General features: G+C 42.9%; 2 protein-coding genes across 2 annotated transcripts in view; both read right to left on the minus strand.

Moving 5' to 3' along the window:
• Positions 1-7,902, minus strand: part of si:ch211-106h4.4 (MAM and LDL-receptor class A domain-containing protein 1) — a 37,100-nt gene extending 29,198 nt beyond the window's left edge. The window contains exons 1-11 of the mRNA XM_023976810.3: positions 7,786-7,902; positions 7,226-7,354; positions 6,712-6,840; positions 6,399-6,498; positions 5,849-6,014; positions 5,609-5,751; positions 5,431-5,498; positions 3,227-3,358; positions 2,861-2,985; positions 668-908; positions 297-565 (exon numbers count right to left, since the gene is read on the minus strand). Coding sequence (XP_023832578.2) covers positions 297-565; positions 668-908; positions 2,861-2,985; positions 3,227-3,358; positions 5,431-5,498; positions 5,609-5,751; positions 5,849-6,014; positions 6,399-6,498; positions 6,712-6,840; positions 7,226-7,354; positions 7,786-7,813 — 1,530 coding nt within the window. The 5' untranslated portion in view covers positions 7,814-7,902. The remainder of the gene's footprint in view (positions 1-296; positions 566-667; positions 909-2,860; positions 2,986-3,226; positions 3,359-5,430; positions 5,499-5,608; positions 5,752-5,848; positions 6,015-6,398; positions 6,499-6,711; positions 6,841-7,225; positions 7,355-7,785) is intronic.
• A 5,129-nt stretch (positions 7,903-13,031) lies between these two features.
• Positions 13,032-20,436, minus strand: LOC111957153 (actin-related protein 2/3 complex subunit 5). Its single transcript, XM_070436645.1, has 4 exons — positions 20,170-20,436; positions 19,579-19,650; positions 19,177-19,353; positions 13,032-13,977 (listed from the first exon to the last, which is right to left on the minus strand). The coding sequence occupies exons 1-4, from the start codon at positions 20,308-20,310 to the stop codon at positions 13,915-13,917; spliced, it is 453 nt and encodes a 150-aa protein (XP_070292746.1). The 5' UTR covers positions 20,311-20,436; the 3' UTR covers positions 13,032-13,914.
• Positions 20,437-26,872: the final 6,436 nt, after the last annotated feature.

Genomic DNA, 26,872 nt, shown 5'->3' on the forward strand with positions numbered 1-26,872 from the left:
GCAGCACAGAGTAAGCCAGTAGTAGTAGCACAGTAGTAGTAGAGAGCAATAGTAGCACAGCACAGTAGTAGTAGTAGATAGTAGTAGTATAGTATAGTGAGTATAGTCAGCAGCAGCAGAGTAGTAGTAGTAGTTGCACCAGTAGTAGTAGTAGCAGCAGCACCAGTAGTAGTAGTAGCATCAGTAGTAGTAGTAGTAGTAGTAGTAGTAGTAGTAGTAGCAGCAGCAGCAGCAGCAGCAGTAGTAGTAGTAGTTGCACCAGTAGTAGTAGTAGCACCAGTAGTGTCTGCATGTACCTGGTAAGGTATATCAGGGCTGAGGACCGTAGTTCGGCCGTGTCTCCAGCGATCTCCCAGGTCTCCAGTCCTGCTCCACAGTAGGGTCTGGGTCCTGGAGCCTGGGAAGGGCTGCAGATAGATGTTGAGCTCCCCTGAGGCCCTGCCCTCCATGTGGTACCAAAACATCCAGCACTCTCCACTGCGAGGGGTGGCATCGTTCACCCCCGTTATCATACGCCCCCTGCTACCCACGTGGTGGTTCCACAGCTGGGCACTCAGGTAGTATCCTGAGCAACAACATACCATCATATACAGGATGAGTGTGTGTGTGTGTGTGTACGAGTGCCTGCTTGTGTGCGTGCGTGTGTGTGTGTGCATGTCTCTCTCACCCAGTTCAGTACCCAGAGTGTGATCCAGCGCTGGGCTGGAGGTGTTGGCCCCCAGGGCCCCGGTGGTTCTGTTCCAGGTGAAGTCTCCAGACATCTCCACCTGCAGGCCACACAGGGACCCCTGGAAGGTGCACTCTCTCTCCGCTGGACAGGAGCCATTCACATTGCTGCTGCTGCTCACTACCAAGTCGTCTATGACAATGCTACCTTTCTTACCACCCACCACAGCCTCCAATATGAACTGAAAAACACACGTTATGTGGTCAAAATACATGACAATACATTGAAAAATACAGAAGATATATGGTCAAAATGTATAGACGGTGCATTTGCCGTACCAGGCGGTGATACAGCCCGACAGGATGCTTTCAATATTGCATTTTACGGAACGCTTGTCAAATAGATACTGTAAGACGCCCTTAGTCTGTTAAAAAAGGACTAAGTTGTTCTGATGAAAATACCAACCAGAGGGCAAGCGTATCATGAAGGACTGGTTGCAAGCAGGACTAAGACAAAGAGGAAGAGGCAAAGCGAGAGGGCTCACTCTCACCAAAATCTGTCCAGAATAAGACCAATGCGTTTCTGTGGGCTTAATAATATGCAGGCCTCAACTTGATGCCTGCGATTCCTGCTTTTGGGACAACGACTCCCATTGTTAGGGTGGAGACATGAGCATCTCATCATTATATACAGATCTCTGACTAAGGTAACACCAACATCATCTTTTAGGGGGCGGAAATGAGGTGACCAATAATGGTTGCAATTTAGCGCATACGGTTTAACAAGACATCAACTGGAGATAATATAGTGCCATCGACGGTTGCAATAGACGCCTTGTTTTTTAAAATTATATTCCAATAAGCTACATTCTGAAGGCTACCCGTTAGCCTATCCATTGTCACATAACGAAAGATGTGAAAACCAATAATAGGCTACTGTTTGTTTCCCTGGCTGAGTTGATGAGCTGATTTGGGCCATCAACTGATTGATTTAGGCCTACTGTAGAACGATAAACTTCCCTCCAGTGTGGATGCTCGCCCACGTTTTATAGTTAGGCTACGTATCATTTGCAGAGGTGGATAAAGTACTGAACATCTGTACTTTAGTAAAAGTAGATTGTAATTTACTCAATTAAGAAACTACTCAAGCCCTCTTAAGCAGCTCCTCCAGTAAGAGTAAACAAAGTATCCAGTCAGAAGTAGTAGTTACAAATTTAGTTTGGTCATTTTTTACCCCTTATGGTAAACTGTGACAGCAAACAAAAAAGACAACAACTTAGTCTAACTGATTTGACATTCATTTATTATTTAACCCTGCCAGCAGCATCTTGCAGATGTCCTCCAGCACAGGTAGTCTTCAGTGAAGTCTGACACCAAACAAAGTCCGTAGCCTGTAGTTCTTTTTCTCCCCAATTGGTAATTACAGTCATGTCCCATCGCTACAACTCCTGTACGGACTTGGGAGACGCGAGAGTCGAGTCGAGAACCACACGTCCCCCGAAAAACAACCCTGCCAAGCTGCACTGTTTCTTGGCACACTGCTCGCTTAACCTGGAAGCCAGCCGCACCAATGTGTCAGAGGAAACACCGTACAACCCGGCCGGCCAAACCCTCCCCGAACGACGCTGGGCCAATTGGCGCTGCCACCTGTCTACATTCATTTTTGCCACATTTATTCTATTACAGACACCTTAATGCATACTTTAAAATTATACTATGTGAGCTAAACATTAAAATGAAAAAATATGTGAAACATTTTCCTTAAAGTATAATTTTTTGAGATTACTAATGATACTGTCCTGACTACAACAAAAAATACTTTAATACATGTAATTTTGTCCTTGAAAATGTTTAGTGAAATACTATTCATTCCTATGGAGGACTGCTCCTACTGGGGAGTGCCTCAGCAATCCAGGGTTTATATACATTATTGATTCAAACCCATGCCGACTCCGGCATACGTGAGCCGGGTCAGCGGCTGTAACCACTGGATCACACAGGCACTGAAGCAACCAATCATTTATTTGGCCTATTGTTTGCCTTGAACAATTTATTATAACAAAAAATACATCTACCCCTACAAATATGTCAATTTAATCTAAATATTAAATATCCATTCAAATCCTTCTGCTGCAGGATTATTTTGCTCCTGCGACGAAAGGGGTCAAATTAAGATCCGACATATGGTATGTACCTGTAGTGGGGTGTCAGTGGTGAAGGTAAGGTCTGTAAAGCGCCACTTGTTCCCCTGAGTCCCATGTCTCATCCACACAACAGTCTCTGGCTCTCCGGTTGACTTGGTGAGGAACCTCACGGAGCCTGGAGAAGAACCAGATAGGGGTCATGTCTGTTGAACTGTGACAATAGGTAGTAGGCACCATTTGGTCTGTTTTGATCCCCCTTGGCCTCCTCAGAGTCTGATGTCATAGTTATCATGCCTATTGAAACTCCCCACTCAATTGTATCTTTATTGGGACAAAAATACTAATTGCCTTTTGCAAATAATGAATTCAAAGATATTGAATTTGGCCATCAGCGGCGCCTAAAAAAAAGACCTTACCAATATCACTGCCATACATGCGATACCAGAAGCTAACACAGATGACTGTGCCTGCTGGCTGAGGGTAGCTGATGAGTCTGGCTGTTGATGAGGGGTCCAGCCTGCTGCTGGCGTTAATGGACATGAAATAACCTGTTAACGCACGCACACACACACACACACACACACACACACACACACACACACACACACACACACACACACACACACAGTGAGTTGAGAACGATCTTGTACTCTAACCAGGTTTCCATCCAACTTTTTTATGCAAGTAAAGAATGGATAAAAAAAAATGGAACAACAGTTTTGATAGAAACAGCTAATTCTTTGGTAAAAAAATAAATAATTGCTAGGTGGGATCTTTTTGTTTCAGTAAAATGAATTATGCGAGAAATGGCGGTGGAAACGCATTCATGAACACATATTGATATAATAACCATCATATCGAAGTAAACTTGGAGTCACGCTATGATGCTGTATGGGCCTCCTACTACGACTCTGGAAAGCATGCAGTTTATTTGACTACAGATTAAATACATTATGATGAACTTCACAGGGTGGTGAAAGTGCACGGTGATGAGTTAGATGCTCCTTTCCAATAAATATCAATGGTCTTATTCTGGTGACATGATGATCCAGGCTTGGCTGAAGTTTGACAAATAAAAATAATCTCGCTCTAGTCCATAATAATAGGCTAGCCTACCAGCACTGTGTCCGAGTTGTTGGCATGTGCCAAGACCAGAGTGGGTACATCTGCTATAACGCAACAATTTTTGTGACAAAACTAAATCGCTAAAGTTATTTTTATGTGCACAACATCATCACGCACAGCATTTAATCCACAATAAATCAATTTGATGGAAATACATCTCTGATGGGAAATGCACATATTATTTTTATGCAGGTTTTAGCATATTTGCATGAAAATCGGATGGAAACCTAGTTTCTGATTACCATGTGAAATGTAATCTACAGAAACATATACTACATGACCAAAAGTATGTGGACACCTGCTCGGTCGAACATCTCATTCCAAAATCATGGGCATTAATATTGAGTTGGTCCCCCCTTTGCTTCTACAACAGCCTCCGCTATTCTGGAAAGACTTTGCACTAGATGTTGGAACATTGCTGCAGGGACTTGCTTCCATTCAGCCAAAAGAGTATTAGTGAGGTCAGGCACTGATGTTGGGTGATTAGGCCTGGCTCGCAGTCGGCATTCCAATTCATCCTGATGGTGTTCGATGGCGTTGAGGTCAGGGCTCTGTGCAGGCCAGTCAAGTTTTTCCACACCGATCTCAACAAATCATTTCTGTATGGACTTTGCTTTGTGCACGGTGGCATTGTCATGCTGAAACAGGAAAGAGCCTTCCCCAAACTGTTGCCACAAACTTGGAAGCACAGAATTGTCTTGAATGTCATTGTATGCTGTAGCGTCTGTCGGATTGCCAGATGGTGAAGAATGATTAATCACTCCAGAGAATGCATTTCCACTGCTCCAGAGGCCAACGGCGGTGTACTTTACACCACTCCAGCTGACACTTGGCATTGTGCATGGTGATCTTAGACCTGTGTGCGGCTACTTGGCCATGGAAAGCCATTTCACTAAGCTCCCAACTAACAGTTACTGTGCTGATCTTGCTTCCAGAGGCAGTTTGGAACTTGGTAGTGAGTGTTGCAACCGAGGACAGACGATTTTAACGCCCTACCCGCTTCAGCACTCAGCGGTCGAGTTCTGTGAGCTTGTGTGGCCTACCACTTCGCGGCTGAGCTGTTGTTTCTCCTAGACGTCTCCACTTCACAATAACAACACTTACAGTTGACCAGGAAGCTCTAGCAGAGCAGAAATTTGACGAACTGACTTGTTGGAAAGGTGGCATCCTATGACGGTCCACGTTGAAAGTCACTGAGCTCTTCAGTAAGGCCATTTTACTGCCAATGTTTGTCTATGGAGATTGCATGGCTATGCGCTTGATTTTAATACACGTCAGCAACGGTTGTGGCTGAAGCAGCCAAATCCACTAATTTGAAGGGGTGTCCACATACTGTTGAATATGTAGTGTAGTCAACATCCAAAATATACATCAAATAAACAAAACACACACCAAGAGAATAATCCCGTTTACATTTCCTGACTAAAACACCTCTCCTTCCATCTCTCAATCTAGGATATGATCTAGTCTGTGGTTTGACAAACACTTGACCTACCACTGCCAGTAGTGTGGTCTATTCCTCTTTCTCTCTTCCACAGAAGGGAAACAGTGTGGTCTGGGTACCTTTAAACATAACCAGGAATATTGTTATCTTAAGGATGATGATGAGTATGATTATGAGGATTGGAGTTTAAATGGATTCTTATTATGGTTGTTATTGTTATTGTCATTACCAGGCACAGGTGTCCTTCTCAAAGTCACAGGTGAGGAGTTGGGAGCCTGCAGGTATGTCCCCTTCCCCACAGCTCTCAAAGCTGATATCATCCAGCATGATGTCCTGAGCTCCAGGGGATGAGGGTTCCACAGAAAACTCCAACTAAGGGGTGAGAAAAAGAGAGCGGGAGCAAGAGAGAAAAAGAAGAAAAAGTGTGCGTGTACGAGTGTGAGTGTGTGTGTTTGTTTCCAATGCCAACCTTGAAACCTCCTGGTTGATTACCGATGAAGGCCGTAGCATTCTTCCATCCTCTAGTCTGCGGTGGCTTGTAGATCTTCAGTAATTCTGTGCTCCCAGTGTTTCGGATTATCTTCAGATACATCCAAGAGTACGCACTAAAGTCCCCATGGATGTGGTACCAGAAGCTAAAAATATCAGAGCATCCTTAGTACAACAGCTACTGTAGCGACCTCAACAAGAGGCTTGGACCTAATGGCTAAGGCCAATTACCTCTGATCATGTCTGGCTAAGAACCCACAAACAACATTTTAATCTCTTTCTTGATATCATAGTAAATGAGCTCTAGCTGCCACAGAAACGCATTTGTTTGTATTTTAGTCAATAGCTGTTTCAATACACCATCAGGTTGTTAAATACTTTTAAGAGGACACCAAACAAACTTATTCCCAGAGAAAAACTAGGACTTTATACCTCACGAACTCTCCCTCCTCTTTTTTGTTACGCAATGATTAAAACATCTGTGCCATAAATCAAAGGGTAACGCTGACTAGTACAGAATTTCTCCTTACCTTATATGGCATCCCAAAGCCATTGGTTTGTCAATGGAATGCCACAACGCGGCTCTGACAAAGTATGTTGCTGAGTCGCCTTCCACATGCATAACATGACCTGGGACATATACACACGCACATCAAGCAGGCAGCACAGATACTGTACAAAGATGCACATGGACAACGCAGCAGTCATAACAATGGAGCTATGTGACCATTCTATTCAACTAGGGCTGTGTTTCCCAAAAGCATCGTAGCACTGAGATCCTCTTTCGTCCATTTCGTTTCACTGGAATGAAGATGAACTTAGTGTGTGTATTGAGACATGTACCCCAGGGTGATCCCGTGGTGTGGTCCTGTCCAGGTATCAGGCTGATGTTAGCCATCTCCAGACTCCAGCGGTACACTCCCACACTGCTGTCGTTCCATCCACAGGAGTGGCGCTCAAAATCACACGACCCTGAGAGGGGAGACCAGGGTCATATTCATTGGGCACAGAACAGAAGATAACAGGCGGACACAGGGATGGACTACCTGAACTTGTCCAATAGAAACGCTTGTTTTTTTGTTTTTTTTTATTGAAAAACGCTTTGCTACAGTGTGCCCTAATGAAAATGACGCAGCAAACGGTCTGAGATGCGCTAGAGAAACACTAAGACTAAAACTAAAGGGATAGAAAGTGTTTGATTGTTATACAGAATGGTGTTTTTTTTTATCAAAGGAAGAAACAACTGGTTTCCACAGCCTCTGTCGAGCATTTGACATGAACAGAGAGAAGAGAATAACAGCTCTCTGGAGCTGAAGAGTATGCAGAGAAGCCGGAGGAGGATTTCTGATTGACGTACCACAGAACGCCTCATCGGAACCATCGTCACAGTCGTCCTTGAAATCACAGACATCATCAACGGGGACACATTTGCCTGTCGCACACAGGAATTCTCTCTCAGGACAACAGGAAACTAGGACCAAAAAGACTGAAAAATAAAAATTCCTATTAGAGGAGTTCCTGGACTTCCTGGATCTGATCATTCTATATTTTAATGACAACATTACATTGGCAAACTGCAATTAATAGAATTCAGGGGGTGTGTCTACTAAAATGAGAAAGGGAGAAACAAATGAAGAAATATGTAAAGTATTTTCATTCTGAATAGCACTGCTGCTGATTATTGTCTGCCGTGCTGGACACATATTCACGAAGCGAATTCGCCATTCAAGAAAGTCGATTACAATTGCAACCGTTTGAATATAACGACTACTGACGACCTCTGACGACCATTCCATTCCCTCTAGGTACTACTGTTGCGCCACACGTGAGACCACCCTCACTGTCCTGCTTAAACACTCTTCCAAGAGACACACACAGTCATCATCATTCTAAGTCATCATGTGTAGGTATACTCACCTGATATGAGAACCAATAATCTTCTCATGTTGAACAAACCATGGAAACTATACAATAAATACAGAAAAGAAAGAAAAGAAAAAGTGAGGCTTCAGAAAACTGCCTGACTGGTATACACTTTACCATCACTTCCAAGGAACTGATTGACAGCTCGTTTTTATAAAGATTCCATTATCTCAACCGTTTGGTCTTATCAATAGCATGTGCTTAAAGTCCACACATTACATTCCCTCTGCCTAGTCTTTATGGCCCGCCATGTATTTCAGGGCCAGTAATCATTAAGAGAGTCTCAGAGTAGGAGTGCTGATCTTGGATCAGTTTAGCGTTTTCGATCATAATGTAGAAGATTGTATTACAGGGGGGACCTGATCCTAGATCAGCACTCCTAATCTGAGATGCTTTTTGAAAACGGGCCCTGAACCCTATCACTCTGTCTGTCTGGCACAGCACAGCTGAGCTCTGGACTACCGGAGCTAGAGAGACAGTTATATGGTTCTGCCCCTTGATTCCTCACTGTGTTCCTGTCTTTGCCAGCTTTCCTAGAGATTGTAAGGCGGTGGGAGTTGAGGCAAAACAAATCAAGTGTGCTTGTAACCAACTGGCAGTGAACCTAGTCGTCAGTGTTGAGAGTGGGAACAGTACACCGATGTCAAACGACTGTACAGTTACCGATCAGTGGAAGGGTGACAGTTTAATTTGAGGTCTGGAAACCAAAGTCAGTGATACGCTACTGTGTGATGTAGATTAGTCTACTAATCATTAACATTCAAATCTAATCGACACGGAGACAAAAGTGAGGTGATTGGGACGTACATAAAAAAAATCAAAAAAAGTTAATACAAATGATTTACCATAGTAACATTCATTGGGTTATTGATAGATTAACTTCTAAATAACGCAAATGACATGTTACTATGGTAGTCAGACTATGGAATTGTGATTTGGAACCTCCTCTGTGACATCATATTGTGTCCAAGCACAGTCACATTATGACATCATGAACAGTCACCTGTGGTTTATTGTGACATCACCATGCCTCTGTATCCATTTGGGGTCAACAAAGTCAGTGGGTCATGAGGTATGGCATCTTGGAGGTTGTCAAATCCATCAACTGCCCCTGGTAGGTTCAGATAATTCATTGAAAATAAATATTGCATTACAATATCATTGGTTATTACAATATATAGAACATGCCAATAGTTTGAATTATGCATTTACTTTGTAAATGCATATGTTTACTATTACAGAGTATTAGTAAGGTCAACCCTGTCTGAATGAACTTTTCTTTTAAAGATAATCAAAGTTGTGCCATTAAAGAGGCGAGGGCTACAAATCAAGCATATTATTAGATTATAATGGGAAAACATACGGTAGGCGATTGTTTCTGTCTGAAAAAACTTAGTGGTACTCTGTTTCCCTGCCAGTCTGTGGGAGGCGTAGGGGTCTCAGGAGACCTCTCTCCATGGCCAGAGACTCACTGAAAGTGCTGAGGAGGGGGAGAGAGGGGAGAGGGAAGCGTGGGACTCCGGCTTGCCCCTACCCACCAGGAGCCTCTGAGCCAACAGAGAGGAGAGACTCTCCCCAGCCACAGCGCAGGAGAATGGATGCCAACTCTGTGAGGAGGCGCAGGCCTCCACTAATCGCCTCTAGAGATGGGATGAAACGCTCTCCCCGTAAGAGGCCGGAGGCCGACTCTGTGGGGAGGGGCAGAAGAAGGAGAAACTCTCCCCAAGGCAGGAGGTTAGCCAAACCTATCAGGAGACGCAGGTCCCAGATCGAGAGGGACCAATCTCCTGGGAGCTGCAGAGAGAGGGAGGGAGAGAGTGATGAGAGTAAGGAAGAAGAGGAAGGAAGCAGCAGCAGCTCCGGCTCTGCCAGTGAGAGTGAGACATCTGGAGAGAGTGAAGGAGAAAGACAGGAGAGAGAAAGTAGAAGAGCGACGAAGCAAGCTGCTTGTCTGTTTGAAGCAATATCAGGGCTGAGGGTCAGGGAGAGTCACTCCCAGGAGACAGAGAGTGAGGAGGAACAACAACAACAAGCATTCCCTTATTTGTTGAGAGTAAGGACCAACAGAACACCCAACCATTTACCAAGAGAGAACGCTAGAGGCCGAGCCAGACCCAAACCAAAACCAAGTAGGAGCGAACCCACCAACAAGGACTCTCCCGGTCCATCCCGAGCCAAGAACCCATGCATGAGGCCCAACATGATCAAACTGAAGTCCAGAGAGAGAGTCAAAGCCAAGGACATGGGGGAGGGATCGCTCCTGAGCCGACGCAGAAGTCGAAGTGAGACATACAGCAGAAGTCCTTCTCAGAGTGAGACAGTAGGAAGACAGGTCACTCCAGCCTTAACGTACACTTATAGACTCAGGCCCAGAGCCCCAGCTCCACATAGGCAGGCTGAGCTTGAGAGAGAAGCTGCTGCCATTAGAGAGAGAGGGAGGAAGAGAAAAGAGGAAACCCTGAGAGGACAGAACGAAGTCAAGGAGGAAGAGGAAGACGAGGAGGAGGAAAATGAGAGCGCAGTTCTTTCCTGCTCGGGACTGAAGGGAGGGAGAGGAGGGTTGGTGAACAATGGTAAGGGACTAAACCTGAGATGGCGTGATGATAACACCAAACGGAAGAGAAGAAAGAGGGCCAGAGAGGAGGAGGAGAGCAGTGAGGAGTTGGTGGAGAGGGTGTGGTCCAGGGAGGGCTGGAAGAGGAATAAGAACAATAGAAACACTAGTCCAGAGATACCCATCGTTGTTCACTATCTAACCCGACTAAGGAGAGGCCAGTTGAAGAACCCACTACACAACTATAGAGGATCATCCTCTTCTTCTTCATCCTCAGACTCTAGTATCTTTAATCTTGGACCCAACCCCAGTAAGACCAGACTACACGTAGTATCATTTCAGCAGAAGAAGAAGAATTAGCCTGGTCCCAGATGTGTTAGTGCTGTCTTGCCATGGGCCTGACAATGACCACAGGAGCTGGCAAGACAGCACAAAGACATCTGGGACCAGGCTAAAGAAGAACTAGTATTTGGATATGACATGAATCAGTATCTAATCTTGAGTTTGTTATTTCTAATCTTTGATGATTTGGGCTCTATCTCATGCGTAACTTTGTTGCAGGTAGCTTTGAGGCTCTCTTCACACTGGGGAGCATGCTGGGTAAAGGAGGATGTGGGGCGGTCTACGCCGCCATGCGCAAAAGTGACGGCCAACAGGTGAAGCTTGTAACAGTTGGTTATAGAATTCTAATTTTGGTCGTAGTAAGTTAACGGATAGGAGTAAACATTAGAATTTTCATCTATCAATATTCACATAACGCAAGAAGTGAAAGCACACTACTATATGAATATATCGTGTTGCTTTTTCCCCCCCAGGTGGCCATAAAGTATGTGAACAGAGGAATGGCCGAGCCATACGTAAAGCTTGTAAGTAGCCTGTTTTAGTTGACGCAATTGCAAGTACCGTAAGTCTAAGAAGACAAGAACGCTCCTACTGGGGTTTGGTCTGGGTTTGGCTCGGGCCTCTTGCGTTCTCCGTTGGTAAACGGTTGGTTGGGGGTACTGTCGGTCCTTACTCTCAATAAAGGGAACGCTTGTTGTTGTTGTTCCTCACTCGCCTTCTCACCTGTGGAGAACACCTCATCTAATGGCAACCCCCCTCTCAACCTTTGCACCCCATTTCTCCCCCTCACCTCTCCAACTTCCCCACCCCTCTCACCTCCAGCCCGGAGAAAGGAGTGCCTTGCCCCTGGAGGTGGCCCTGATGCAGATCGTCTCACGGCCCCCGTCCTGCTGCTACGTGCTGGGCCTGCTGGATTGGTTCGAGGAGGCCGAGCGTTTCATCCTGGTGCTGGAGAGACCCTATCCCTGCATGGACCTGTTTGATTTCATCGAGGAGCTGGGAGGCCGGGTGGACGAGTGTCTGGCCAGGATCATCATGATACAGGTGATGGGTCTAGACCTGTGTGTCGCAGTTGGTAAAAGCGTGGCGCTAGAAACGCTAAGGTTGTGTGTTCATTTCCCGCAGGGATCACATACACAAATATCTCTAGTCACACTTTACTTAACCACTGTTTGTTAAGAGGCATATATTATGTTATTACAGGTGGTACTGGCTGTTCGGCACTGCCGCGACCGAGGGGTCCTGCACCGAGACGTCAAGGCCGAGAACCTGCTGGTGCAGACGGACAACCTGCGGGTTAAGCTCATCGACTTTGGCTGTGGAGACCTTCTGAGAGAATCCTCCTACAGAGACTACTCAGGTAGGACAAAACAGGAGAATGGCTGGTCAGGGTCATTATGTTCAGTAGGCACAAAATGCAACTGAGGGACTGAGGAGGTACTATCTAAACTCGTCCAATAAGAAGTGCTCATTACTGTTTTAAAACATTTTGTCAGTGTGCCCTACTGTACATGACCAGTGGTAAAGATGTTTTTATTTTTATTCTAATGTTTCCCCCCTTCCTCCTCAGGCACAGAGGAGTACTGTCCTCCAGAGTGGGTGCTGAGCGGTGTGTACCAGGGCCGCCACGCCACCATCTGGTCACTAGGGGTACTGCTCTACGGCCTGGTGTGTGGCCGTCTGCCCTTCAACAAGGAGGCTGATATCATTGCTGGCCGCCTGCGCTTCAAAAAGGGCCTGACTAAAGGTGAGCGGGAGGGAGGGTGAGCTGGAGGGAGGCAAGAGCAATAGACCATTTGAGAGAGAAAATAAGAGTTTGTGTTGGTAAACGTGGGTATGTATTTGGATGTGGTTATGGATACATAAAATGGTGCTCAATGACAAAAAAATATATAAAAGAGAGACCCAAAGGCAAACTCACCATCCTATCATTTTTTTCTTTATGGTACAGAGTGTAAGGCGTTGATCAACTGCTGTCTGCAGCAGGACCCCACCAAGAGGCCTGTTCTAGAGCAGATCCTCCTTCATGACTGGATAGCAGACGGACCGGTGATCTAGGACGAACTTCATGAGACTGGGTGATCTACCACCTGGGTCAGGTGTGGCGGCTCGCAGGTTACCGTGACAACAACGATCAGGGAAGAAATGCAAAATGAACCTTTGCAAGATACCAGTATATGAATAAAGAGAAGAAAGCAATCAAAACACACTGAGTGGCATGTCAGGTTTTTTTCTGGCAGTTTTTTCATAGACATTTTCCATTGTCTTGTTTTTTCATAGAGAAACTTTCGTATTTGAAATTTAAGAAATGTGAAAATTTCAGAACAAAAAATCTACAAAAAAATAGTAAGATGTTTGTTTATTAAATCCAGAAATGTCCTATACAGCATATATATAAAAAATGAATATTTCAATAAGGCATTTGGTCATTTGATTCAGAATGTTTACACTTGTTCGAAAGGAACATGATATTCCCTCAATAACTCTACCAAGACATTCGGATATTTTTCTATGAGACATGTGTCCATGTTCTATGAGACATGTGTTCTTCTCTGAGACATGTGTCCAGGAACATGTGATAACATCACTCCATCACTACATTCCAAAGGACTTGTTCCGAGCTTGGTCCTAGATCTGTTAGTGCTGAATATTATTAATGCCCAGTGGAGTTGGCTATAGATGACAAACAGATCTGGGTCCAGGTTAACTTGTTCCAGCATAATCACACACAAACTGGTCTCTGCATTAGAGGGAATGAAAGCTTACTTTACGGTGCCATCCTACCCACCATGACGATAGCACAATATTTATCTTGGAAAATGACACAATATTACATGTCATCCTTATGACGTTACGATGATGTAAATCTTACAATACAAGTATTCCTCATCTTCTTTGACAACAACAAAACATTTGACAAACGTTGGATTCCGATCGAATATCGTTAAGCGTTTTAGGACTACGAAGGGGCCATTTGAGACAGGTTGTCCGATGTCTGCGAGCTTCTTTCAAGCGTAGAGAGAAAACCAGTTCTGGGCCCACATTCATAAAGCGTCTCAGAGTGTCCATGTATTCTTATTCATTATGATCTAAAAAGGCTAAACTGATCCTAGATCAGTACTCCTACTTTGAGACGCTTTATGAATACACGCCCTGGGAGTTTCCAGTGCCAGCACATCCCCTGAGTGAGTGGTCCCAGCGGCAATCAGTCAGGTCCAGTACAAGCCCTACACAGTTTTCCTGGCTGTGAGCACTCTCACGATGGAGCCCACTCCTCCAGCAGAGAGAGCCTAGAACACATACAGAAAGACACATACACAGTATGAATACAGTGAATGCAAATAACAGCATTATATCAGCAGCTTGCGGCATCCATCGGAAATGTAGATTTTGATTCAATGTTATTCCTCCCTCCTGCTAATCAAATAGCCTGTGTGTTTATCTGGTCAGCTTTTGTGTCTCTGCCAACAGTCTCAAAAAACTTGTTGTAGGCTACCGTTTTTGTAGGCACTTGCTCTCTGGACCGTTAATGAAGTCAGTGAGATGTGCGACATGCCCAGTCGCTGCTGCGTGTGTAGGCGTCGCATGTTTTGATATGAATAACATGGTTTTGTGGTAGGCCTATCTATTTAAAAACAGAAGCTTACAATATAATGACTATAGTGATGCATAATTGCAATGCAATTCCCCCCATCTGCAAAAAAATGTGTTCATCTGTTCAGGTTTTTAGTCTCTGGATATAGAAAAAACCTCCCATAGGTCATTTTTTTGAGACCAATGTGTTTATTTATTTTGTCCGGGGGGCATTACAGGTACAATATTTAAATTAATATCAATTCATATTCCTGCCATAGGCCTATTTCCCTTGGGACCATGGCACTTCTATTTACAACTAAATGTTTTGATAGGCATTTTTACATTTACGTCATTTAGCAGACGCTCTTATCAAAGTGCCTACATCTTCATACTTTTCTCTCGTACTGGTCCCCCGTGGGAATCGAACCTACAAGCGCCATGCTCTACCAACTGAGCCACACAGGACCCATGAGCCTACCAACTGCACCTACCATGAACCCATCTTATCCATATCTATTTTTAAAAAACACAGTAGGCCTGTAGGTTAGGGATGGTCCTGCATGTCCGTTGCGCAAGACTCACATCAAAACTGGGAGAGTAAATCCCCCCCTCTCCCGTGTAGGCTGACTAATCTACCAGCTCACGTTTATTGCTTATGTTTTAGGCCTAGTGCTTATTTGACTCATTATTTACCTTGCTCCAATTGAAGGCGTTACTTGAAAGGATTTGAAGCTTAGTTTAAGAGTTGGGGAAAACAGGGCAGAGGGTCATGAGATCTGCTGACTGCTGTTGAAGATTTGACGCGCAGGCCCGCCACAGACTATAAGCGCAGCAGCGCAGTTGATAGGATGCTGTACCTTGGATACTGCGGATCGCTGGCTGCATCGTAATATTACGACGCATAATTGCCATGGGAAGTTTGGAATGTTCAGTCAATTAGCATTTGTATTTCTTAGGGATCCCCATGGCAGCAGCTACTCTTCCTGGGGTCTGGCAAAATTAAGGCAGTTATACAATACAGAATTCACAACACACTAAGTGTGCCCCCTCAGGCCCATACTCCACTACCACATATCTACAACACAAAATCCATGTGTACGTGTGTATTCCATGTTTGTTTATTCCATGTGTAACTCTGTGTTGTTGTTTGTGTCGCACTGCTTTGCTTTATCTTGGCCAGGTCGGAGTTGTAAATGAGAACTTGTTCTCAACTGGCCTACCTGGTTAAATAAAGGTTAAATTTAAAAATTAAAAAAAAATAGTGCATATGTTATTGTGTGTGTGTGTGTATGCATGTGTCTGTGCAAAACTGGGGCCTGCAGGACCTGCATTGTTGATAGTGTTGTTAAGGCAGAGCAGCACTTTATTATAGACAGACTTCTCCCCATCTTAGCTACTGTTGTTTCAATATGTTTTGACCATGACCGTTTACAATCCAGGGTTACTCCAAGCAGTTTAGTCACCTCAACTTGCTCAATTTCCACATTATTCATTATGATATGTAGTTGAGGTTTATGGTTTAGTGATTGATTGATTTGTCCCAAATATAATGCTTTTAGTTTTGGAAATATTTAGAACTAACTTATTCCTTGCTACCCATACCGAAACTAACCGCAGCTCTTTGTTAAGTGTTGCAGTCATTTCAGTCGCTGTAGTAGCTGACGTGTATAGCGTCGAGTCATCCGCATACATAGACATACTGGCCTTACTCAAAGCATGTAGTTAGTGAAGATTGAAAAAAGCAAGTGGCCTAAACAGCTACCCTGGGGAATTCCTGTTTCTACCTGGATTATGTTTGAGAGGCTTCCATTAAAGAACACCCTCTGTGTCCTGTTAGACAAGTAACTCGTATCCACATTACAGCAGGGGGTGTAAAGCCATAACACATACATTTTTCCAGCACCAGACTATGATCGATAAAGTCAAAAGCTGCACTGAAGTCTAACAAAACAGCCCCCACAATAATTGTATCATCAATTTCTCTCAGCCAATCATCAGTCATTTGTGTAAGTGCCGTGCTTGTTGCGTGGCCTTCCCTATAAGCACGCTAAAAGTCTGTTGTCATTTTATTTATTATGAAATAGTATTGTATCTAGTCAAACACTATTTTTTCCAGAAGTTTACTAAGGGTTGGTAACAGGCTGATTGGTCAGCTATTTGAGGCAGTAAAGGGGGCTTTACTATTCTTGGGTAGCAGAATGACTTAAGCTTCCCTCCAGGCCTGAGGGCACACACTTTCTAGTAGTCTGAAATTGAATGTGTGGAAATATCGTCCGCAATTAACATCAGTAATTTTCCATCCAGATTGTCAGACCCCGGTGGCTTGTCATTGTTGATAGACAACAATCATTTTGTCACCTCTTCCAAACTGACTTCACAGAATTCAAAAGTACAATTCTTGTCTTTCATAATTTGGTCAGACATACTTGGATGTGTAGTGTCAGCATTTGTTGCTGGCATGTCATCACTAAGTTTATCTTGCCAATGAAAAAGTCATTAAATAAGATGGCAATATCAGTGGGTTTTGTGATAAATGAGCCATCTGACTCAATGAATGATGGAGCCGAGTTGGCTTTTTCCCCAAAATGTAATTTAAGGTGCTCCAAAGCTTTTTACTATCATTCTTTATATCATTTATTTATGTTTCATAGTATAGTTTATTTTTATTTGTATTCAGCTTTGTCACGTGATTTCTTAAATTTGCAGTACGTTTGCCAATCAGTTGGGCTGCCAAACTTATTTGCCATACCTTTTGCCTCATCCCACTAAACCATACAATATTCAATTCCTCATCTATCCAAGGGGATTTAACAGTTTTTACAGTCATTCTCTTAATGGGTCCTTATTATTAACTGGAATAAGACATTTCATAAATGTGTCAAGTGCAGCGTCTGGTTGCTCCTCATTACACACCACAGACCAGAAAATATTCCTTACGTCATCAACATATGAATCACTACAAAACGTATTGTATGACCTCGTATACACTATATTAGGCCCAGCCTTTGGAACTTTGGTTTTCCTAGATATGGCTATTATATTGTGATCACTACATCCTATGGATTTAGATACTGCTTTAAAGCAAATTTCTGCAGCATTAGTAAAGATGTGGTCAATACATGTTGAAGATTTCATTCCTGTGCTGTTTGTAAATACCCTGGCAGGTTGACTGATAACCTGAACCAGTTTACAAGCACTGGTTACAGTTTGAAGTTTTATTCTTGAGTGGGCAACTTGATGAGAGCCAGTAAATATTTAAAATCACACAGAAATTATACTTCTCTGTTGATATCACATACAGTATCAAGCATTTCACACATATTATCCAGATACTGACTGTTAGCACTTGGTGGTCTATAGCAGCTTCCCACAAGAATACAGTTGAAGTCAGAAGTTTACATACATTAAGTTGACTGTGCCTTTAAACAGCTTGGAAAATTCCAGAAAATGATGTCATGACTTTAGAAGCTTCTGACTACTTTACTGGCTACTTTACCAAAAAGTACTGGCTACTTTTTTCATTTGAGTCAATGGGAGGGGTACCTGTGGATGTATTTGAAGGCCTACCTTCAAACCTCTTTGCTTGATATCATGGGAAAATCAAAAGAAATCAGCCAAGACCTCAGAAAGAAAATTGTAGACCTCCACAAGCCTGGTTCATCCTTGGGAGTAATTTCCAAACGCCTGAAGGTACCACGTTCATCTATACAAACAATAGTACGCAAGTATAAACACCCTGGGACCACTCAGATGCCATACCACTCAGGAAGGAGACGCGTTCTGTCTCCTAGAGATGAACGTACTTTAGTATGAAAAGTGCAAATCAATCCTAGAACAGCAGCAAAGGACCTTCTGAAGATGCTGGAGGAAACAGGTACAAAAGTATCTATATCCACAGTAAAACGAGTCCAATATTGACATAACCTGAAAGGCCGCACAGCAAGGAAGAAGCCACTGCTCCAAAACCGCCATAAAAAAGCCAGACTACGGTTTGCAACTGCACATGGGGACAAATATTGTACTTTTTGGAGAAATATCCTCTGGTCTGATGAAACAAAAATAGAACTGTTTAGCCATAATGACCATCGATATGTTTGGAGGAAAAAGGGGGAGGCTTGCAAGCCGAAGAACACCATCCCAACTGTGAAGCACGGGGGTGACAGCATCATGTTGTGGGGGTGCTTTGCTGCAGGAGGGACTGGTGCACTTCACAAAATAGATGGCATAATGAGGAAGGACAATTATGTGGATATATTGAAGCAACATCTCAAGACATCAGTCAGGAAGTTAAAGCTTGGTCGCAAATGTGTCTTAAATGGACAATGACCCCAAGCACACTTCCAGAGTTGTGGAAAAATGGTTTAAGGACAACCAAGTTAAGGTATTGGAGTGGCCATCACAAAGCCCTCACCTCAATCCTATAGAAAATTTGTGGGCAGAACTGAAAAAGCATGTGTGAGCAAGGAGGCCTACAAACCTGACTCAGTTACACCAGCTCTGTCAGGAGGAACGGGCCAACATTCACCCAACTTATTGTGGGAAGCTTGTGGAAGGCTACCTGACACGTTTGACCCAAGATAAACAATTTAAAGGCAATGCGATCAAATACTAATTGAATGTATGTAAACTTCTGACCCACTGGGAATGTGATGAAAGAAATAAAAGCTGAAATAAATAATTCTCTCTACTATTATTCTGACATTTCACATTCTTAAAATAAAGTGGTGATCCTAACTGACCTAAGACAGGGAATTTTTACTAGGATTAAATGTCAGGAATTGTGAAAAACTGAGTTTAAATTTGGCTAAGGTGTATGTAAACTTCCGACTTCAACTGTATCATCGGTCAGGCTTTAGCATGCCCACACACCTTGTAAGTGCTTCTAGCCATACACCAATAAGGATAAGTCTTACCTTTTCGTGCCACAGCAGCAGTGTAGCACTGCTGTTTTCAGAAGGCTTCTCAAAACCCTTGTAGATGTACTTCATGAGCAGGTCAACTCCGTTCTTATCCAGAGACTGAACAGCCTTCTCAATGTCACTACTCTTGAAGGCGCTCAGCACTTTAAGCACCAGGGCCTCAGCACGATCCTATAACACACACACAAACATTTTAATATCTTCTGTTAAGGAAGTACACACTTTCACATGCCTCGACTCTGTATGTCATGATGTGTGAACCACAGACTATACAGTTCAGTTTTGAGGAGATGGAAGCTCAAAGTGTATTTTGAGGAACACAGAGGCAAGTTGTGTTTCACATGGGGCCGTTATTAATGTTCAAAACGGATCTATTGTGTTGTAATGAAGGCTCACCTTAACATTTTGGTTTTTGGTGTTGATTGGGGGATTCTTCAGCACAGCCTGCAGAGCTTCCATCAGGTTGCCTGTGCATCACAGTGTTAAGGAAAACAGACAGAGACAACACACAACACAGTTCAACACTGATGAGACAGTCATGGTCAGCTTGATTCACCTCTTCAAATCATGTTGCTTTTATGTTTCAGAAACTCAATGACTAACTGACTGGTGGAATCCACTTCCTACCCCCCAATTTGTCAGAACCTGCTTTGAAACAAATTACTGTCTTCAGGTAACTAACAAAATATGAGGTCTACCACCACCACTAAACTTCTACTGAATAAAACACCAAATCTGACTGCACAACGTGTATTGTATTTTCTCCTCATATATATATATATATATAAAAGATTAAAAGAAAAAAGAGCACCACGCCCTGACTTGAAGTGGCACGCGCAAAAGCATATACTTGATTCTGCAACATCATACCACGACTTGCCAGATGGTCTGTGCATTGCAACATTTTGGAGAAAATCTGTATCGGCTTCACGCCACTTTATCAAATGTAACTGTGCACTTAGAAAATCTAATCAATGTAAAAGGATATTGTCTGATCAGCGAATCCACTTCTGCTTCATCTGGACCGACCTGACTCTCTCCATTATCCTCATCATCCACAAATTTGTTCTCGTCATACTCGTCAACGTCCACCTTCCTGAATTGGTTCGAATCAGTATTTTTCGACATTTTGACGATATGTTTTGTTGTTTAAAGAAGAATACTGCAATCTGTCTGTGATTCTTTTACAGTAAAAGAATTCCTGGTTTAATTTCCTGTCTCGCACTGACAGCTTCACTTCCGCATAGAGGGCGCTCTCTATTGGTTGATGTATGATTTGTATAGTTGGAGCAGTACTCATAAATAACAGTAGATGGTGGTAGAGGTCAAGAAAACACTATCTCTATGCCTAAGTGAAAAGCTAGGTTGAAACGCCTGACTTTTGGAGCTGCCTTATTCAAGAAAGAAAAAAAGAGATGAAAAAAAAGCCGTTTGTATGCGGCTTTTTAAAATGTTTTACTTTGTATGCAAACTGATATTTGACACGTATTAATGCCAAAATAGCATGCAAAACAGGCAACGAAAAAGTATATATATAAATATTTTATATATATATATATATATACAGTACCAGTCAAAAGTTTGGACACACCTACTCATTCAAGGGTTTTTCTTTATTTTTACTATTTTCTACATTGTAGATTAAACTATGAAATACACACACGGAGTCATGTAGTAACCAAAAAAGTATTAAACAAATCAAAATATATTTCAGATTCTTAAAAGTAGCCACCCTTTGCCTTGATGACAGCTTTGCACATTCTCTCAACCAGCTTCTTGGAATGCATTTCAATTAACAGGAGTGCCTTGTTAAAAGTTAATTTGGGGAATTTCTTTCCTCCTTAATGCATTTGAGCCAATCAGTTGTGTTGTGACAAGGTAGGGGTGGTATACAGAAGATAACCCTATTTGTTAAAAGACCAAGGACATATTATGGCAAATAAGCAAAGAGAAACGACAGTCCATTATTACTTTAAGAAAGGGCTGCCCAACCCTCTTCCTGGAGATCTACTGTCCTGTAGGTTTTCAGTCCAATCCTAATTTAGCGTATCTGATTCAGCTAGTTAAAGTAGAATCAGGTGTGTTAAATTAGGGTTGGACTGAAAACCCACAGGCCTGTAGATCTCCAGAAAGAGGGTTTGTGATCTATTTTTCTCCACTTCCTGTCTGACTGACGTGCCCAAAGTAAACTGCCTGTTACTCAGGCCCAGAAGCCAGGATATGCATATAATTGGTACCATTGGATAGAAAACACTTTGAAGTTTGTAGAAATGTTCAAATTGATATGGTAGGAGAAAATCCAGAGAAAAACCAACCAGAATTTTTTGGGGGGAGAGAGCCCATGCTTCTACAATGGAAAGCAATGGGTCATATGCAATTCCAGCTCCCAGATTGCAATTTTTATGGCTTCCACTAGATGTCAACAGTCTTTGTCAAGGTTTCAGGCTTGTTCCTTCCCAAACGAGGAAGAGTTTTGGTACTGGGAGTCAGAGTTGGAAATCAGCCGAAGAGGACGCACACCTGCTTATTTTGCTTGTCTATTGAACATACTTCTTTCTGTATGAAATATTATAGTTTAATTACATTTTAGGGTACCTGAGGATTAAATACAAATCTATTTTGACTTGATTTAACAAATTTTAGTGGTAGCTTTTTGGATTCCTTTCTCTGCAAGTTGAACGAGTGGATTACTCAATTCGATGGTGCCAACTAAACTTTTTTGGGATATAAAGAAGGATTTTATCTTACAAAACGACCATGCATGTTGTAGCTGGGACCCTTTAGATTGCAAATCAGAGGAAGATTTTCAAAAAGTAAATGAATATTTAATCGCTATTTGTGATTTCATGAAGCCTGTGCTGGTTGAAAAATATTTTGATGTGGGGCGCCGTCCTCAAACAATCGCATGGCATGCTTTCGCTGTCAAGCCTATTGTAAATCGAACAATGCAGTTAGATGAACAAGACTTTAAGCTTTTAACCGATATAAGACACTTGTATGTACCTAAATGTTTAATATCCATAATTTTTATGATTATTTATTTGAATTGCGCATCCTCCAATTTCACCGGAAGTTGTCGACAGGTGTCACGCTGATGGGACGCCTAGCCCTAAGAAGTTCAGTCAATCCGGAAAATTTCAAGAGCAAAAACCATCAAGTGCAATGATGAAACTGGCTCTCATGAGGACCGCCACAGGAAAGTAAGATCCAAAGATACCTCTGCTGCAGAGTTCATTAGAGTTAACTGCACCTCAGATTGCAGCCCAAATAAATGCTTCACAGAGTTCAAATAACAGACACATCTCAACATTAACTATTCAGAGGAGACTGCGTGAATCAGGCCTTCATGGTCGAATTGCTGCAAATAAACCACTACTAAAGGACACCAATAAGAAGAAGAGACTTGCTTGGGGCAAGAAACACGAGCAATGGACATCAGACCGGTGGCAATCTGTCCTTTGGTCTGGAGTCCAAATGTGAGATTTTTGATTCCAACCGGCGTGTCTTTGTGAGACGCAGAGTAGGTGAACGGATGATCTCCGTATGTGTGGTTCCCACCATGGAGGAGGAGGTGTGATGGTGTGGGGGTGCTTTGCTGGTGACTTCGCTTAGTGGGACTGTCCTTTGTTTTTCAACTGGACAATGACCGAACACACCTCCAGTCTGTGTAAGGTCTATTTGACCAAGCAGGAGATTGATGGAGTGCTGCATCAGATGACCTGGCCTCCACAATCACCCAACCTCAACCCAATTGACATGGCTTGGGATGAATTGGACCACAGAGTGAAGGAAAAGCAGCCAACAAGTGCTCAGCATACAGTATGTGAGAACTCCTACAAGACTGTTGTGAAAGCATTCCAGGTGAAGCTGGTTGAGAGAATGCCAAGAGTGTGCAAAGCTGTCATCAAGGCAAAGGGTGGCTACTTTGAAGAATCTCAAATGTAAAATATATTTAGATTTAACACATTTTTGGTTACTACATGATTCCATATATATTATTTCATGGTTTTGATGTCTTCACTATTATTCTACAATGTAGAAAATAGTAAAAAATTAAGAAAAACCCTTGAGTAGGTGTGAGTAGGTGTGTCCAAAATTTTGACTGGTACTGTATATATTTTTTTTTGCTAAACAGGTGACGGGTTGCCACTGGTGTGTACCAATAAAACGTTATTAATGCGTTTAGACAGGCAGCCAACTTCTGATCTTTTTTTCCCTAATTGGTTTTATGACCAGTCACATAAGATCTTTTTCAGAGCTGATCTGAATGGTCAAAAGACCAATTGTAACGAACGTCGTCGGGAGAAGGAGAAGAGGACCATTCATTATTTTAATTAAACAACTGAACAAAACAACAAAAGACAAAAGAACAGTTCTGTAAGGTGACAACACACACTAAACAGAAAATAACTACCCACAAACACAGGTGGGAACAGGCTACCTAAGTATGGTTCTCAATCAGAGACAACGCTAGACAGCTGCCTCTGATTGGGAACCATACCAGGCCAAACACATAGAAATACAAAACAAGGACAACATAGAACACCAGACATAGAATGCCCACCCAAACTCACGCCCTGACCAACCAAAATAGAGACATAAAAAAGGATCTCTAAGGTCAGGGTGTGACACCAATTAGTGAAAAAAATATCTGAAATTAGCTGCCCGTCTGAACGCAGCCTATGAGCCACAGAAATTATTATTATTATTGAAGTTGCATAGTGACCATTTGAGAATAATAATAAACAAGGTATCGTTGTATATGAGACAAAATCCACGTGAATAATTTCGGGGCGGCAGGTAGCCTAGTGGTTAGAGCTTTGGGCCAGTAACCGAAAGGTTGCTAGATCGAATCTCTGAGCTGACAATGTAAAAATCAGTTGTCAATGTAAAAATCAGTTGTTCTGCCTTTGAACAAGGCAGTTAACCCACTGTTCCTAGGCTGTCATTGTAAGTAAGAATTTGTTCTTAACTGACTTTTCTAGATAAGTAAAGGTAAAAAATAAAAAATAATGCTGTGTCAGATCCAATGTATTGAGTGTACTGTGTGTCTAAGGTTATTAACAAATTGCTTTGTTTCAGTTTCATAGCCATTGGTAGGGTTACTGAAATTGGTGGGTACTTTTATTTGTCCTGTTACACACTTGTACAATGGGATATGTTTTTTGCATATCCCAACTCCCCCTGAGACACCCGCGGAGAGTGGCTTCACAGACAGGGTCACCATTTTGCAGCACCCCTGGAGCAATTGGGGTTAAGTGCCTTGCTCAACTGCATAGCAACAGATTTTAAACTTTGCTGGCTCTAGAATTTGAACCAGCAGCATTTTGGTTACTGGCCTAACGCTCTAACCCCGAAACTATGGTGGGAGAGAGAAGAGGGAACTTCCCTCTCAATTATAGGTGAGGAATGACAAAATTCCCAGGTAGCCTATTGAAACGCATTGCTTAAATGAGGAATGACGAAATTCCCAGGTAGCCTATTGAAACACATTGCTTAAATGAGGAATGACGAAATTCCCAGGTAGCCTATTGAAACTCATTGCTTAAATGAGGAATGACGAAATTCCCAGGTAGCCTATTGAAACCCATTGCTTAAATGAGGAATGACGAAATTCCCAGGTAGCCTATTGAAACGCATTGCTTAAATGAGGAATGACGAAATTCCCAGGTAGCCTATCGAAACGCATTGCTGAGGAATGACGAAATTCACAGGAAGCCTATTGAAACGCATTGCTGAGGAATGACGAAATTCCCAGGTAGCTTATTTGAAACACGTTGCTTAAATGTGGGTTCCTAGCAAGAGGTAGGACGTTCTATGACTCCTGGATGCCATACCTTAAGCCTACCCCTAACCACTTTCAATAAGGATCCCGTTAACCATCAGCAGACAATGAAGTATGCTAAGTTGAGAGCCTAGTCAGCCTCATCAACTAGGTTAACAGAGGGTACTGTGACATAACATGAGTCAACTAACACATTCCTGCTCCAGTTTATTCCAGTTTATTCCACTTTATGAATGGAATAGATACTGAGTGTTTAGGTGACTCACTTAAGTGTTAGTAGTATGTGTTATTAAATATATCTTTGAAAACCAGGAAATAGGGGTGAAACAGTGAGTCAGCATGCACTTTCTACAGTAGATGACAAGTGTGTGAGTCTTTGAAGTTTTTGCTAGGGGAAATACAGGAGCGTGTGTCTAGACAGCTGGTCCACAGACAAAAAGGTAATAGAGCTGAGTCATTGTTTTTGTAATGATCTCTTTTCGGTCCACCAAGAGCTGTATGTGGATTCCTTCCACTTGCATACATCGCACGTATACAATCACACAATACAAATCCAATCAAATTTTATTTGTCACATGCGCCGAATACAACAGGTTTAGACCTTACCGTGAAATGCTTACACACAAGCCCTTAACCAACAATGCAGTTCAAGAAAATTTTACTAAATAAACTAAAGTTAAAAATAAAGAGTAACACAATTAAAATAACAATAACGAGGCTAAATACAGGGGGTACCGGTACCGAGTCAATGTACGGGGATACAGGTAAGTTGAGGTAATTTATACATGTAGGTAGGGGTAAAGTGACTATGCATAGATAATAAACAGTGAGTAGCAGCAGTGTAAAAACAAAGGGGCGGTGGTGGGTGTGTCACGCCCTGACCTTAGAGAACCTTTTTATGTCTCTATTTGGTTTGGTCAGGGTGTGATTTGGGGTGGGCATTCTATGTTCTTTAGTTCTATTATTTGTATTTCTATGATTTGGCCGGGTAGGGTTCTCAATCAGGGACAGCTGTCTATCGTTGTCTCTGATTGAGAACCATACTTAGGTAGCCCTTTTTCCCACCTGTCTTTGTGGGAGGTTGTCTTTGTTTGTTGGCACTATAGCTTCACGTTTTTTTGGATTGTTTATTGTTTTTGTCTGCGTCATATAAATAAATTAATATGTACGCTCACTACGCTGCACCTTGGTCCTCTTCATTCAACGGCCGTGACAGGGTGTCAATGTAAATAGTCCTGATGGCATTTGATTAATTGTTCAGCAGTCTTATGGCTTAGCGGTAGAAGCTGTTAAGGAGCCTTTTGGACCTAGATTTGACGCTCCGGTACCGCTTGCCGTGCGGTGGCAGAGAGAACAGTCTATGACTTGGGTGACTGGAGTCTTTGACAATTTTTAGGGCCTTCCTCTGACACCCCCTGGTACATAGGTCCTGGATGACAGGAAGCTTGGCCCCAGTGATGTACTGTGCCGTACGCACTACCCACTGTAGCGCCTTATGGTTGGATGCCGAGCAGTTGCCATACCAGGCGGTGATGCAACCGGTCAGGATGCTCTCGATGGTGCATCTGTAGAACTTTTAGAGGATCTGGGGACCAATGCCAAATCTTTTCAGTCTCCTGAGGGGAAAAGGTGTTGTCATGCCCTCTTCACGACTATCTTGGTGTGTTTGGACCATGATAGTTTGTTGGTGATGTGGACACCAAGGACCTTGAAGTTCTCGACCTGCTCCACTACAGCCCCGTTGATGAGAATGAGGGCCTTTTCGGCCCTCCTTTTCCTGTAGTCCACGATCAGCTCCTTTGTCTTGCTCACATTGAGTGAGAGGTTGCTGTCCTGGCAGTCTAACCTCCTCCCTAGAGGCTGTCTCAATCGTTGTCTGTGATCAGGCCTACCACCGTTGTATCG

The sequence above is a fragment of the Salvelinus sp. IW2-2015 genome, linkage group LG32 (assembly GCF_002910315.2).
Source record: "Salvelinus sp. IW2-2015 linkage group LG32, ASM291031v2, whole genome shotgun sequence".
In the NCBI taxonomy this organism is placed as follows: Eukaryota; Metazoa; Chordata; class Actinopteri; order Salmoniformes; family Salmonidae; genus Salvelinus; species Salvelinus sp. IW2-2015.

Coding starts and splice junctions, on each gene's coding strand:
- LOC111957153 (XM_070436645.1), bottom strand. CDS start 20,310: ATGTCGAAAAATACTGATTCGAACCAATTCAGGAAGGTGGACGTTGAC. Junction 19,651..20,169: donor TGGATTCGCTGATCAGACAA/TATCCTTTTACA, acceptor CTGTGATGCACA/GGCAACCTGATGGAAGCTCT. Junction 13,978..19,176: donor TGCTGCTGTGGCACGAAAAG/GTAAGACTTATC, acceptor TATGTGTTCTAG/GCTCTCTCTGCTGGAGGAGT.